The following is a 16,823-nucleotide window of genomic DNA, read 5'->3' on the forward strand; positions in this document are numbered from 1 at the left end:
TGGGGTATTGTATCGAAGGCTTTGCGAGGTCCAGGTAGGCTGTGTGGACCACCTTCCCCAATCACCTTGGTGACTGTTTCAAAGAAATCAACCAGGTTTAAGAGGCAGGATCTGCCCTTAACAAAGCCGAACTGGGTAGGATCCAGTGTTTGTAGGTCCCCAATATCTTTATTTATGAGGTCCATGATGATCCTTTCCATAGCTTTGCAGACCAAGCTAGTCAGGCTTATGGGGCGATAGTTTCCAGGATCCGTTGAGGCACCACCTTTATGGAGAGGGACCACTGTTGCTGTACGCCACTCTTTGGGCACATATCCTGTAGTAAGGCTGAGATTGAGCAGTAGTTTTATGTTTGGGTTTAGCTCTTCTTGGAGTTCATGTAGAGCCTGGGACACCATCTGGTCCCATTGATGCTGTGTTTTTGCTTTGGAGAGGCGTCTCTTACCTGAGCATCTGAGATGTCAGGGGGGCAGCACTCTGCTGGGATAGATATTTGCCCTTTTGGTGGGGGGGGGGAGTTTGCGCTGAACCTGTCAGCTAGGATGTTGGCAATGTCTGTGGCTTCGGTGTATTTTTGTCATTTTGGACTAATTCTGAGCATATCTGGGAATTACCACCCAGGTTCCTAACATAACTAAAGAAAGCCTTGTGATTATCCTTAGTGTCCTGTGCAATTTTTCTCTCGAAGCTGGCCTTAGACAATTTTATGTGTGCCCGTAGATTTTTGCTAATACTGATCAGTGATGCCTTCCCTTTTTGGGATTTTGCTCTATCATTTAGTAGCTTCCTCCTTCTATTGTATAGTTTGTTTATGGCTGGGGTCCACCAGACAGGACGTCTGCCTTTGGAGGATTGGTTCTTGGTTTTATTTGGGATCGCATGATCCATGCATTCCTGAAGGTGTTCATAGAATGCATTTATAAAGGATTCTGCGGTCTGGGCCGTATTTTCCACAGGCCAGGGGGCTTTGAAGGATTCCACCTCGGTTTTGAGGAGTGTGAAATTTGCTTTAGAGAAGTTTTTCACTGTGGTTTTCTGGGCAGGGGGTGGGGTCGGGATGTGAATATCCAGTGAGATTAGTTTATGATCTGATCTTACCAGTGAGGGATACACTTCTGGTCTGGAGCATAGAGCCCCATGTTGGTGATGATCAGGTCCAGTATGTTTTCCCCTCTTGTGGGAGTGGTAAGTTGTTCCATAGCATTTGAGTTTATAAATTCTAGGAACCTTTGGGCTAGGGTGTTGGAGCTAAAGTAATGCTCCCAGTCTATGTTTGGGTAGTTGAAGAGTATAATGGTGTTTGGAGAGACCTTCATATTTTCCAGTGTTCTCAGGAAGGCCGAGTGGGGTTCCTGGGTTTGGGAGGGTGGTCTGTAGCAGGCTATAAACTGGAAGGCAGTTTTACCCACTGTTAGTTGCACATGGATAGTCTCTGATGCTTTGTGCTTTGCCACCAACCTGGAGGTGTGGGTATCTTTGATGAATATCGATACTCCCCTCCTTTTGTGGTTCGGTCCAAGTTTTGGGGCCAAAAGCATGGTATGAGGTATAACCTGGTAGTGCTGGGGTGCTCAGCCCTGAACCAGGTTTCTGTTACTGCACAGATATCGATGTTCTCCATGCTAAGGAGAGTTTCAAGTGCGTGCATCTTGAGGTTTAGACTTCTGGCGTTGAGTAGCATTACTCTTAGTTTCTTATCCCTTGTGATACCTATGGAGGTGGGTTTGTCTTTTGAGCCTTGCCTAAAAAGGCACTATGGGGGTAGCATAGCCCAGGGGTGACAGGTGCAAGCCGTCCCTAGCGAAGCATCGTGGCTTGTCGAGCATATCATCCCAAGCTGACAGGCATTGGATCCCCTTTGAATGACACCAGTACTTAAGCCAATTGTTGAAATTGATCATCTTGTCTTCATATTGTGGCATCATTCTTGGTGAGGGTAAGATGCTACTCAAGGTCAGGGTCATACTGGCCTGGGCTACATGCTCAGAGAGCTCCTTTATGTCTCTTTTCATGTAGTCCAGGAAGGTACGTCTCAGGTCATTCACACCAGCATGGACAATGACTGAGTCATATTTGTACTTGCCTTGGAGTGACCTGAGTGCTTGTGTTATGTGGCGGATCCTACAGGCTGCTCACCGTGACCCTCTCCTTGTTCAGCCTGGTTAGCGGGGCGTCAGTGTGCCTGTGATAGAGTCACCTATTACAAGTGTATCAGGTGTGTTGTTTAGTCTTAAGGGCTGTGACTGTTTGGCACACTGGCTTTGTGAGATATGTGTTGCACGTGTTTTGTTTTGGGGTAGCGGCTGCTTGGGTGTCTGCTTTGGAGGTCTCTGCTGCTTGGCAGATCTTTATTTAGAGCCTCCGAGTATGTTTTTGTGTGATTATGTGTTTGGTTTGCTGTCGTGGTAGGTCTATGTGAGACTGGAATTGTAGTGAGTGCGGTTTCCTTCTCCTCCTGACTGGTTATGCCAGTACTGAGTTGAGAGAGCTTAGCCTCCAGTTTGGCTATATGGTTGCATCTCTCACATGTGTTGGAATTTGTTGGGAGGAGGAGAGGGTTGTCTGTGTACATGAGGCAGTTGTAACATTGCCTCAAGATTCCCAGATTCACCAGCTGGACCGGAGAGGAGATTGACAACTGACCTTTGGACATGCTAGAATAATATTGGGAATTCCTTAATAATTGAAAACCAGGGCCAGTGGGGAGTGAGGGTGTAGTGCTTTTAATTTTTAGTGCTGACTTATATAATTGCTTTAGTGAGCAAGTGCCAGGTAACTTAAGTGCAATGTGTTACAGGTAACTTAAATGTAAAAATGACAAACAGTAACTTTCTTTCAAGTGAAACAAGGAAATAAGTACAGTAAGCAATGCAGATATCACTAGTGATCCACAGAAGCTGAGAAGCCGTATTAGGTGGAATTAGCGTTCCAGGAAATAACAAGCAAACAAACAACAAGCATATAAACAAAGCTAGATTCAGCAGGCCTGGATCTAGTCTATGCTACAGCAAACAAGGTGTACCAATTTCAGTAAGATACAGTTCAAATATTCAGGCACTATAAACCTTTAACCAGAAATTCCCAGCTGAGAAGGGCAGAGTCCAGCCTCTTCTCGCACAAGAGTGCAGACCACAAACCTTCTTAATGTACAATAACTGGCCTGAAGCCCAAGTGCTTAAACCAGAACTAATACACTTTAAGAATAACAGACACTGGGCTCTCAATCAGCAGTTCCCAACTTAGAAGGATGAAAGCTACCTGTCCTGCCACCACAGTGCATGCCACAAACCTTCCTAATGTAAAACAACTGGTCTGAAGCCCAAGTGCTTAATCCAAAAGACTTAGAATGATAGCTACACTTTAATCAAGTTACTACCAAGCAGTAATAAATACAATTGAATAATTTAGAGAATGCCTGGATTAGTGCTCAAGTTACACAAACAAAGCTAGATCCAGCAGGCCCGAATCCAGTCTATGCCACAGCAAACAAGGCGCACCAACTTCAGTAAGAAGCAGTTCAGATATGCATCCACTATAAGCCTTCAACCAGAAATTCCCAGCTCAGAAGGGCAGAGTCCAGCCTCTCCTCCCACAAGAGTGCAGACCACGAACCCTCTTAATGTAAAATAACTGGCCTGAAAGCCCAAGTGCTTAAACCAGAATTAATACACTTTTAGAATAACAGACACTGAGCCCTCAATCAGCAGTTCCCAACCTAGAAGGATGTAAGCTACCTGTTCTGCCACTACAGTGCAGACCACAAACCCTCTCAGTGCAAAACAACTGGTCTGAAGCCCAAGTGTTTAAACCAAAAGGCTTAGAATGTGTTACACCAAGCAGTAATAAATACAATTGAGTACTTTTAAGATGATGCAAAAGTAAAAAAAGTGGGTAGAAACACAAGTACAGTAAAAGCAGATGAATTTTTTTTTTTTTTTCTGAACAAGTGCTGAGATCAAAGAAACAGATTTGAGTGCTGAAACTAGAAAACTGGCTAGTTATAAGAACAAAAAAACTAAGCTAGAAGGCTTCCCTCCAACACAGAAGGGCTTGGGGGCTCAGAAGCCTACAAATAGTCTATACCACTTAACAGGAAAGGCAGGAAACAAGCTTAAATTTTTTTTTTTTTCTGTTTCCCAGATGCTCTCTTTGTACACAGTAGGAGTGCCTGAAATCAGAATATGATCTCACTGCACTCAGTTGAGTGAGCAAGAAGTATAGAAGTAAAGCAGACAAAGTATGCACACTGAGAGTTTTGAACGGTGTTTATGGCAACTGGGGAGAAATAACCAAATAATGGGACATTGGAATGGCTGCGTGGTGGTGGTGGTGGGGGCTGAGTGTATGAAGGGGGGTTGACCTGAATGCAACATATGCATACTACCTTTTTATTTACAAAAAAAGCACTGTATACATCCAATAACTATTTCAGATCATGCACCAATAAAAATTAAAATAAAAATGAAGGACAATGAAATAAAAATGAGACACTGGCGCTTTCCCACCTATCTGTTGAAAAGAGAGGAATTTAAGGAATGGGTAGTGGGAATTATTCAAGAGTTATTAGAGAAGATAGAAACTTTTTCCTGAAAATATAACTTGGGAGTAGCATAAAATTAAACTGAAGTTTAAAATTATGGTGGAAATATAAGAAAAAGAGAAATAACAAGAATTATTTAGAGTGACTGACAAATGTTAAGGTATTGCAGAATAGGAGGATTCCCACAGAACAAGAAGAGGAGAAGTTGCAGAATTCTAAACAGAAAATAAGGAATTACCTGGATAATATGAATGAGTTTAGAAAGATTGCTGTTAAGCAACTTTTTTTTTGATAACTCCAGAGTGCAAAAACTTTTAGTATGACGACTCAGGCAACAGAAAGTAGAAAAGGTCATTACCAGACTTAGGGAGCCTATAACAAGAAAGATAACAAGAGATTCTGTAGAGGTACTAGAAGTATTTTGGAAACTTTATGAAAGTCTGTATAAAGCAGAGAAATATGAAAATCAAGAAATGGTACAAATGGAAATGTTTATGGAAGACTTAAATATGCCAAGGTTAAAGGTAGCTATGAGGGGAAAAAACTGATAAAGATCTGGGAAGTTTTGCTTAACCGTATTTTAAAAGGAGAAGCAGCACCAACATCCTGGAAGAAAGCGGTAGTGGCTGTGAAACCAAAATAAGGTAAAGACCTATCAGATCCAACTTCATACAGGCCCATGTCAGTCCTAAACTATGATTATAAAGTATTTATGTCTATAATGGCTAAAAGAATAACAAAGGTAATGCCAGTATTGATGGATATGGATCAGTGTGGTTTTGTGGAGGGGAGGCAAACATTTGATAACATTAATGGAACATTGATGATCTAGATGGAAGAAGAATGTAAGAAAATACCACTGTTGTTGGTGGGTTTTGATGCAGAGAAAGTATTCTTCAGAGTAAGCTGTAAGTTTATGAGCAGGGCAATGGAATAATTTGCATTACTTAATAAAATTGTAAGGTTGATTAGGAGGATATATGAGGGATCAGAGGTGAAAATTAAAGTGGGTGGGTTCCTCTCTGATAATTTCTGTTTGAGCAGAGGAACCAGGCAGGTGTGTCATCTTTCCCCTTTGTTATTTGCATTATACTTAGAACCACTGAAAAAGCAATTAAGGGACTCAGAAATTCAAGGATATGATTGGTATGGAAGTCAAGAAAAACTGGCTTTATTTGCAGATGTTATTATTTATACCTGATAAACCAGAAAAGGACATTTCAGTGTTGTGGAACATTTTGAGGCAGTTTCAGTATTTTACAAAATTAATGAAGATAAAACAAAGGTAATAGCTGTAAATTGTGTACTGACACACAAATTGGTTTAGCAATATCCATATTTATGGGGATATGATAAAATGAAGCACTTAGGAGTAGGGATTAAAGAAGATTCTGGTGTGACAGCTAAGGATACGTGGGAAGAGACTGAACAAAAGATCATCCAAAAACTGAGAAACAGGAAGCTCTGCTATATGGATATCAAGATATAAGCAGTTAAAATGTTTTTATTCTCTTTAGTTTTATACACAGGTCAGGTGTATTTTTATCAACCAGTGGAGAAGTTGTGGATAGCAATTAATAAAGACCTGAAGGATTTTATCTGGGAGGGAAAAACAGCAACAGTTAAGCAGATAAGTTGATTCTTCTAATAGAACAAGATGGTTTGGGATTACCTGATTTGCAGGGGTATTTCAGAGCTACACAGTTAAGGCTCCTATACAATCCAAGCAGAAACCTATAATTCAAAGTGGAAAGGGATGATCGTAAACAGAGTGGAAGTTGAAGAAACAATGAGAGACTGGGATTTTTGATGCAAATCCTTAAGGAGAATAACAATAAACATGCAGAATATTATATTCATAAAGTAGCAGAAAGTATTCTAAGAACAAAGCCAACATGAGAATGAAGAAAGGAGATTCTGCCAATAGGGATGACTGCAATTAGGGATACAGACAATAGGTAAGGGGGGCTGTAATTTATTGACGAAAACTGGCAAAAGAACCAAGTTACTGGGAGCAAGTAATTAGAGAGGGGAAAATAGAATTTATTTGGACTGCAGGATAGAGATTGCCTTCCCTTCAAGGACTGACATCAGTGTGTAAAAAAAGAAAAAGAAATAGGGAATCTTAAGCCAAAGACCAGCACTGGTAGAGTTTTTAGTAGAATCTAGAACAGAAGCTGCTATTAGAAAACAAATAATTAGTAGAGCATACAAAATATTGCATGATAACTATAAGAATCAATCAGAAGAAGTTAGAAAGGATTGGGAAGATAGATTGGATAAGCAATTCACAAAGAATCAACGGGGGGGATACATGTATGTTTCGCAAATATGCAACAAAGTCTGGAAGATTTAGGATCTTTGCTTGAAGTGTTTACGTAGGTATTTTTATACCCCCTGTGGACTCCAAAGAATTTTTCCTCAGGTAGACAGCAAATGTTGGAGGTGTGATGAGGAAGAAAGAGGTAACTGGAAACATATTTTCTGGGAGTGTAATGAGATGACAGACATTAAAGTTTCCCTAAAGACTACTCTGTCAGAGATACTGGGTGAGGAAATTGGTTTAACTAAGGAAATTATTTTGTTGAGCTGTGATCGGAATCTGAATTGCCTAGACAGAGTAAGGCCTTGCTGAGTCTAACTATGGGTGCTTCCAAAAAAGCAGTTAGTAGAAAATGGAAATCAAAGTCTAAACCAACTGTACTGGAAGCAGTGAATATAGTGACAGAGATAAAACAACTGAAGTTAGGATCTTTAGAAAAGGATATGAGCAAATTACATAGAAAAAATGGGAATTGTGGGAACAATACATGCAGAGGAGGAACAAGGTTTAAAAGAAGGAAGTATCTGAATAAGCTATGTGATGTTTGACTTACAATGACTGGATAGATTATAACTGATATATAATGTTGTCAACTAAAATTATGTCAATATGGTTTGTGATGTATAATGTTTGCAAGTAAAATTATGTCACTATGGCTTGTTTTCATTTATATAAATGTATGATTGTGTGTGTCATACATGATAATTTAATAAAGATATTTCTTTTAATATAAAAGATCTGTTGTTGTAGTAAGTAAATAACTTTTTCATAAATGCTTGATTGGAAACATATTCCACTTTTATATGCTTTACATAAAATATGTGCTATTTCATTACAAAATACATTTTATTTATGTCCTTGATATATTTGTCAAATGATAAACCATCATTTTCATTTTCAGGTTAGTTTTTAATTGCAATTGCAAAAAAAGAGCTAATGAAAGAAAATGTTCTTTTTTTTTTTTAGGACATTGATGATGTGATAGACCAAGCGAAAAAGGTAATCTAAGTTCAATGTATGAATTGATATAAAGCACTACAAGATGCTGCCAGTAGCTGGGTTATTCTGAAAGTCCTATGATGAAACTTTTCCACTTTCATGTAAACAGCAGTGTGCACACCTCCTGAACATGGAACTGAGTGTCATAAATTGCATACAGACTCTCTCTGTAAGATGGCTTCACTTTATTTACTTCTGCTGCTGACAGACTGCCCCAGTTCAGCAGACTATGGCCTTTTTGCTGGTGATGGTTGTTCTTGGGAGGGAAGTATGTATGAAAGCATGCATGTGTCCAGGGAGGATGCAGTAGGTTCCTGGGGACATGTAGATACTCGTATCATTCACCAGGGTGTGTGGTTAGGGACATAACAAAGATGTTGCCATAGCCTTTACGCTAATTGAGGTAAGCTGCTAAGAAGTAGTAGTGCCATGTAATTTCCCTGTCTGCGGACAACTACATTCTGTCCTGAGACCCAGGTGACCATGGTCTTTTGGGTTGAAGCCAGACTCTCAGGTCACTGGGATGATGGTGTGTCCTCCCAGCAGCAGATGATTCAGACTATTTGGCACTTTTTGTAGTTGTATGGGGTACTCACAATAACAGTAAATATATGCATCCTGAGCATAGATGGGGCAGGTGCTTCGCCAGTACTGTCTTGTTGAGAGACTCCTTCTGGTTGGCTCCAACTCACTGTGGATTGGTCCTCAAGACCATGGAGAACAAATGAGCTCAAGATCCATTGGAGGGGGGCTCAATGATTGACATACAAGGGAAAAAAGCATACAGAAAAAAAATCACTCTCGGGTTAGTGGTCTTTATACATCAAACCCACATCTAATGCTGGAAATTACTCCTTACTGAACTAGTTGCTAAGTAGTGGATCTCATAAAATAATACTGGCACCTTTTCTAAATGACCCATTAACAGTGGTATCATCCTTTATATGAAATAATCCTAAAATACCAGTTCAGCAGACAATTTCAGATTTTTTTAGACCATTGACTCTCTTGTATTGCATGAGCTTGCTACTTAACATTGGAGTCTAGTCTACCAACAGGAGGATTCAGTACTACAGCTGTGAATATATTGAACAGTCTCCTTTCTGTCCAAGAACATTACTTTCCCATGCAGAAATATGTGGATCCCCTTAAGGCTTAAATAACTGTCCTGTCTGAAAAATCCTGCCACTGTATTCTAGGACTTAAGTTTACTAGCTAACAAAAATGCAGCACAATTAAAAAAAAAAAAAACAGCTCCTGATAGGGTCATACAATTTTACAAGTATATCAAAATCACCATAACCAAGTTTTCACAAAACACTTTGAACTTAAAATATGTACTAAACATTTGCAAATCTGCATTATACATACTCTGGTAAACTATACAAGTGGCTTCGCTGCATATATATTAAACATATCTGTAAATGTTTAAAATGTATTAGGTCATGCTTCTTCATATCTCAGAGTTTTTGTGTTAGCTTGCATACATGCACAAGAACAGTATATTTATCCAGCACAGTAATATTTTTATGGAAATTCACTAAAGTGTATGATTTGTTGTTTAGGTACTTTGAAGTGGCTGATCAGCATGGCAGATGTACTGTGGACTATTTATTTATTTTTATTCACCTTATTTAGTTTGATAACTGGAAATTTAATTGGAATGCACAATTTTCAGTGGAGGTTCAGGGGTAAACCTCCAGCAAGTATACACAGTCATACAGTATTAAGAAAATATGTTATAGAACTTGGTAGCAGTAATGTGAAGGTGGATGAGTTTCATCATTAAAATACTATTACTAACTTAAATCCATAACAAATTAATAGTATAGTTTATATATGTACAAGGATAGTGTATAAGAGGAACTTTCAAGATGGCTGCACATTGAGTAATAGCTTAATTCTAGCTCTTCCAGTGTGAAAACAGAAATTTAGCAGAGAAAGCCAGTGGATTTATATTTTTGGGAAAGTTTCAGTAACTGGCTACTAAGTGTACTGCCTGGATGCCAGCAAAATATATATATATACAGGGGACTAAGAAAATCAGCTACAAAAGGTGAGGAAGAAATACTGACTAGTAAAAGTACTGCAGCTCTTCAGCAAAAGGCAGTGCAAGCTCCAGAAATGATTTCTAGTAACCTAGAGGAAAGTATAAGACAACTGCACCCAGACCTGATTAAAATAAATGAAACACTGATGGAGTATATCAACTCAAACAACAAAAGGCTGGAAAAATGGAAGAAGCTTTAAAAAGATATTCAGATAAGGTGATAAAGTTGCAAATATCCAGGGCTGGAATGAAAAAAAGGGCTGGCTGCATATGAGACTATTCAATAAAAGATGTTTAAAAATAATAGAATTAGAGGACAGAGCACATTGGGAAAATCTGAGATTTTCTGTTGTACCATAGAAGCTAGAAGGGAACAGACTGTATTAATTGTATGAAAGCACAAATAAGCAACTAGACTGGTATTGCACAGCAGAAATTGTTAACTGAAAGAGCACATAGTGTGTATGCTTCAAGCCTGGCTATGAGAAAGCAACTTAGACCTTTAATAGAAAAGATGCAATCCTTCCAGCAGAAGGAGTTGATTCTGGCAAAACTGTGGCAGAAAGGCAAAGTACTAAAAGTGGGAGACATCAAAGTGTATGTGAAAAATGATTACTCATTGTACACCAGGCAAAAGAGGAGTAAATTTATTCAACTATTCAAGGAGTGTTGAGAAACACATGTGAGATTCAAACTGCTGTACCCAGCTGTCTTCAAAATATTCTTCCCTGGGGGGGTCAACATTTTTTTTTTGATGAAGTACATGCTAAGGAGGAAATAAAGTTTTCCAACAAAAAGCGAGCTGTGAAACAGGAGGAGATTTTGCTTCTTGTTCTTCTGGTAATAAAGACCACTGAGAGACTGTGCCAGTGAAACCTTTTCCAATGTTTCAATGGAAAATCTTCAGAGAAGAAAAAAAATATGACAGTTGACTAGAAGAATCAAATGTAGATTGGAAATAAAACAGAGATGGGATTTGGGAGATGGAGATGAACAGCATTAAACCAGTAACTTGGGAATTGACAAATGTGGGATTGCAAAGCAATAATTATATTTGTGAAAACATGACAGGACAAGAAAATCTGGAAATATTAGACTCTTTTGGACTTTGTTAAACTTGTAGGGGACTTTAAAGCATATGCCCTACTTCGTATCATTAATGTTTGGAAAAATGCTTAGGAAACGGGAAGAGGAGGGAGAGGGTAAACTGTAAGTAAAACAAACTACTACTATATTTTTATAGTGTGTGATTTTCTTTCCATGGTATAAAGTAAAGCTTTCTCAGCTACCTTTAAGTGTAACGGTGATACTAAAGTAAACAGGTGTGCCTGTTTTTTTTTTCTTTCTTCCTTCTTCTATATTTCTCCTTATTCCATTTTAAGAAATATAGGCACTGCAGTGTAAAAAAATAATAAAAAAAAAACAGAGAGAGAGAGAAAACAAACATCTGATTAAAAGAACATGACAAAAGAGAAATTAGTGTGCTTATTCTCATTGTTGCATAGGAGAATGACTGGATTAAGGCCTTCAGCTTGATCTATTAACATGCTTTAAGAGAAAGCAAGTAAATGAAAAAGAAAAATAATATTGTATATTATAAGGCCTTTTTTGAGCAAATAAATGTATGCTTAATAACGTTTATGTGTCTGGACCTCATGTCTCCAGGAGGCAATCTAATAAATTGGATGAATGGTGCACTTTTTTGTGTCTTTATGAATTTTTCCACAAGGATTTTGCTACAAACATTTCCCTTTTATCGTGGGTTTATTTTAATAAAGGATTTTGAGATTTTTTTTTGGATGTCCACAGTGATTCGTTTGTGACCCATTCACTGCATTGCCTTTTTTTCATAGAACACCTTCAGCTGCTAACAGGTTTTTTGGATTGTTGAGTTTAAAAATTTGGTGAAAATAAAAGAAAGGGAGATTTGCCAACAAGAATTATTTAGAGGGACTGACAAATGTTAAAGTATTGCAAAACGGGGAATTTCACAGAACAATAAGAGGAGCAACTGCAGAATACTAAGCAGAAAATAAGGGATTACCTCAATAATATGCATGAGTTTAAAAAGATTGCTGTTAGGCAGCTGTTTTTTGATAATAACTGTACAGCACAAAAACTTTTAGCACAATGACTCTGGCAACAGAAAGTAAAAAGGGCTGTTGCCAAGCTTATGGAGCCTGTAACAAGGAAGGTAACGAGATCCTGTAGAAGTATTAGAAATATTTCGGAAACTTTATAAAAATCGGTATAAAGCAGAAAAATGTAGAAACGATAAAAAAGTACAAATGGAAATGTTTATAGAATAATTAAATATGTCAGGGTTAGAGGTAGATGAGGCTCAATTACTATCAATTAGAATAGGAGGAGATGAGATAAAAATGGTGATGTATAACCAATCTACAGAAAAGTCTCCAGGAATAGATGGTATTCCTGCAGAAGGAAGCTAGGAGGGAAAAAAACTGAAAAAGATCTAGAAGGTTTTGTTTAACAGTATTTTAAGAGTAGGTTAAGTACCAACATCATAGAAGAAAGCAGTGGTAGCTGTAATGCCTCTGTAATGCCTAAAGAGAGTAATGCTCCATCAGATCCAACTTCATACAAGCCCATTTCAATACTAAACCATGATTATAAAGCATTTATGTCTATAATAGCTAAAAGAATGACAAACGTGTTGCCAAAATTATTAAATGTGGATTATTGTGGTTTTGTGGAGGGAAGGCAAACATTCAACATTAACAGACCATTGATGATCCAGAGGGAAGCAAAATGCAAGACAAAACTGTTGTTGGTGGGTCTCAATGGAGAGAAAGCATTTGACAGTGTAAGCTGGGACTTATGAGCAGGGCAGTGAAAGCAATTGCATTCCCTGATGTTAATTAGAGGATATATAAAGGATTGGAAGTGGAAATTAAAGTGGGTGGGTTCCTCACTGATAATTTCTGCTTGAACAGAGGAACCAGGCAGAGATGTCCTCTTTCCCCATTATTATTTGCATTATATTTAGAACCAATGACAAAGAAAATAAGGGACTCAGAAATTCAAGGATATAATTGGTATGGTAGTTGTAAAAGGAAAAACTTCAAAGACCAATGCATGTTAGGTTCAAGCAAGGCACCCTTTATTACTTGCAGCAAGGAGACGAAGCATGTAGGTACAGGATTTGTCTGGCTCTTTGATGATCAGTATGTTATTCTTATACAGTTCTCTTCATGTCACACAGAAAATGTTACTATTCTATTGCTGACGTAGTTGGACACAGCTTTCTGTATGTTTCACAGAAAATGTTACCAGACTTATTGCTGACTTGGTCGGATTATTTGCTGTCTTGCAAAAACATTTTGAGGAAAACAACCTGGCCTTGGGCTTATTTTAGCCCACCTTAACTTTTCAATTCTTCAATTGTATAGTTCTAATACATGTGTTACATTTTGTCTAGATTCAAGGTACATTTCTAGCTTTGGTACAAGTAATGCTAACTATGGTTTATACTTTCAAGCGTCTATTGTTTTCTTTATCAAAGCTTCTAGCGGCTGCATATTTTCTCATGGCATAAGTAGAAATGAAATATCTCTTTGTTAAGTTTCATGACATTAGCAGAAATGAAATGTCTCTTGTTAAGTTTCTAATAGCTGTGCAGATTCATGCAGTGTGAACAGAATAAATGTATTAACCCTTTTAAACCTCGAGTGCATTAAGCATGCATATTACTATTATATATTTTTCTAACATTTCCCCCCTTTTAATACTTTTATTCTACTTCCAAGATAAGCATAAACAGTTTTTTTCTTCCCCTAACCTCTTCCTGCTCAGGATTTGCAGTTAAGAGAGTCATTCAGTTTAAGCTCATGAAAGCATTTTCAGTTTTTTAGCAATTCTTCAAGTTCAGCATCTTGGTATAAGGTTTCTGAAACTGAAATGTCTACAAAATTTTTAATCAGCCTTTTTATGCAGAGAATGCAGCAGCACACACATACCACCAGTAGGATTATTCCTACACAGATGGCAATCAGAATGTTCATCAGGATGCTGCCCCAACCCCCAAACAATTTCTGGAAAAAGTCCGTCGGTGGATTTGGTCCTGGTTTGGTCATGGCTGACACCTGCTGAATCACCTCAAGATGGTTGTCTATCTCGTGTTTGTGATCAGGAATATATGATCAGCACTCCTCCTGGATTAAAGCACATGTACCTACTCTCGCCACTAGGGTGAAGTCAAGAGCCATGCGATTTTGAAGCACCACTGTTCTCATGGCAGTCAGTTCATCAGTCACCAATTCTAGGGTAGAAAAGGTTGCATTGCTCATTATTTTGAGAAGCTTAGACAATTTTCTCAGTTCCCAGATTGATTTAGTTGCTCCATATGCTGGCAGTACACCTGCCCACGATATAACAGTATCACTCAAGTCCATGTGTGACAGTTCATTGTTCCCCAAGCCCACAGCATGATGGTTTTTCCAGTGCACATTGATTTTCCCCACTGGATTGACAGGCTTCTTGATTTCTCGAACATTCCGAATTTTCCCTTGAGGTAAAATTGCTGTGTGTCATATGGCCGGAACAAGGTACCCCAAAAAACAACTGCCAGACCAATTCTCAGGTAGCCATTTATATGCTTTTCTACCGCATATAAAGTAACAATCTTCTGCTTTAGTAGTAACTTTACTATACCCTAACTCTGCATGAAACATTTTTTTGTCGATTATGGACAGTTGCTTATAGTGGTCAGCATTATATTTTACTTCATCAATTGTCCTATGCATTAGTTCAACAAATGAATCATAGGTCGTGTTGCAATAGGATCCGATGTTATCAGGTTTAGTGTAGCAGCTATAGGGAACAGTCACATTGCAATTGCTCCAACCCACCTTGACTGTATCATTCTTATAAAAACACACAGTTCCCTTCTGTCGAACAGACAAGTGCAATGCTACTTTATCTTGTGACGTGACATCTGATGTGTCATGAATTAGGTTTTCCCAGGTCTTGTTGGCTCCTAGGGGAACTGAAGTTAACAGTAACCCCCCATATGCTGTTGGTAAAGCTATGCAAATCCAGCAATTTGAAACATTGAAGGTTTCAGCATACACATATTTGATTGCCTGGTAAATGTTAAAGTTTGGGTGCCACTCTGCACGCTTGTTCAGTTCAATTTGTGTGGCTGAGAAAAGGAATGGCCACAACAAAAAGATTATTGTCACTAGTACAGTCAACAGGATGGTTATGCAATATTTTTGTGGAAATGGTTGTTCTGCATTTCTGTTTTCTCCGGCTCTTCCAAGTAGGTGTATTTGGATTTTACTGGATTCCGTCATTTTTACTTTGGACACGTGCTCTTACTCTCTGCCCTAATAGGACCTTCATCACCGATGGTTTCTACACTGGGGTTGGGACAGATCAGTTCTATTGATCTGACCCCCCTTTGTAGCCAGACTTTGTGCTGAGGGCCCCAATGGAGAGGTAAGATTTTTGTCCAACTCAAAGTTCTTAACCAGCTTACAGTGCATCAGGTGTATCCACGAAGCTCGTTCTGCTATCTTGATTGCAGTGGGTGTCGAAAGAAGCACCTGGTAGGGACCTTCCCACCTTGGTGATGCCCAGTTTTTTCACTTGATAATTTTGATCCACACCCAGTCTCCTGGCGTCACTGCCACTTCTGATGTTTCGGTTTGTTTTTTATCTGAAACAGAATTTGACTGCAACAGATGTTTAGAACTCAACAACTTTTTCATATATTCAGCTAGTGTAAAGTCAGCTTCCTGGTCTGATGACATAAGAAGTTTCCACTGGGGTGTATAATAAGTCCTTCCAAATAGTTTTTCAAAAGGAGTCAATCCTTTTGCTGTAGGGACAGTTCTCATGCTCAACAGTGCCAGGGGTAAACAGTACAACCAAGTTTTTCCTGTCTCAGCTATTAATTTTCTCAATTTGTTTTTTAGTATACCATTATGCCTTTCAACTAGCCCTGCAGATTGCGGATGGTATGCACAATGATTTTTTAAAGAAATACCAAAAAGCTTACTCAACTGCTGTATGGTTTAGGTTCATAGGTTCATAGGTTCATACTAGGCTATCTGCCCGAGGGCATTTACAAGCCTAGCCCATAGTTTTGTGGCTTACGCCACCCCTTTAGTATGGGGAACTATACCCATTATTTTGCTGTGCCTCTGTTGAGCAGTGACACTGAGGTAATCCCTGGGGTATATCTGCGATCTCCCATCCATTGGTCAAGATTTCTCTTGAACAAGGCCAGCGAGGTGCTCTGCCTCACATATACCGGGATTTTATTCCACAGCATAGGGAGTCTTTGGGTGATGAATCTATCCCTCCAGCACGTCCTATTAATAGCCGTGTCGAGGTTTACAAAGTGTGTACCATTGTCACTGTAGATTCTTTCCGGAATACCAAACCTAGGAATGATTTCCTTGACAAGTACTTTTGCCACCGTAGCTGTATCTGGATTTTTGGTTGGAAAGGTTTCCATCCATCTGGAAAACATATCTATAATGACAAGACAATACTTCTTATTTTCACATTTGTTCAATTCTATGAAATCCATACAAATAGTGTGAAATGGATATGGTGGTGTGGTGAAACTCCCTTGTTTGGGCTTTATCGCCCCCTGTGCATGATGTTTGTTACAAATCTGACACATCAAACAAAATTTTTTAGAGTAGTTTGTAAATCCGTATGTTGTGAACACCTGGTTCACTAGCTGTACCATCCCCCCTGTTGAGACATGGCACTGCCCATGGCTCAACAATGCTGCATAGCGAAACAAATTAGAGGGTAGTGTTGGTTTTCCCTCTCTAGAGATGTACAGCCCCTTTTCGAGGATTGCTGCTCGTTTTATCCATAGCTGTTTTTCAGCTTGCGTAGTGAGTGTCTGCATTGTTTTTAACATATCTAGA

The 16,823-nt window shown here is 38.8% G+C and overlaps 1 protein-coding gene across 4 annotated transcripts in view; it reads left to right on the forward strand.

Annotated features, from left to right (window-relative positions):
- Nucleotides 1–16,823, forward strand: part of TATDN3 (TatD DNase domain containing 3) — a 599,941-nt gene that overhangs the window by 55,212 nt on the left and 527,906 nt on the right. For 3 of the 4 annotated variants that reach the window (XM_044055457.1, XM_044055462.1, XM_044055474.1), the window contains exon 2: nucleotides 7,830–7,862. The exons of the other annotated variant lie outside the window; for it this stretch is intronic. In XM_044055457.1, the coding sequence (XP_043911392.1) occupies nucleotides 7,830–7,862 (33 nt within the window). The remainder of the gene's footprint in view (nucleotides 1–7,829; nucleotides 7,863–16,823) is intronic. 4 annotated transcript variants of the gene reach the window in all.

Source organism: Protopterus annectens, chromosome 1.part2, assembly GCF_019279795.1.
Source record: "Protopterus annectens isolate FY-2018-M chromosome 1.part2, PAN1.0, whole genome shotgun sequence".
In the NCBI taxonomy this organism is placed as follows: Eukaryota; Metazoa; Chordata; order Ceratodontiformes; family Protopteridae; genus Protopterus; species Protopterus annectens.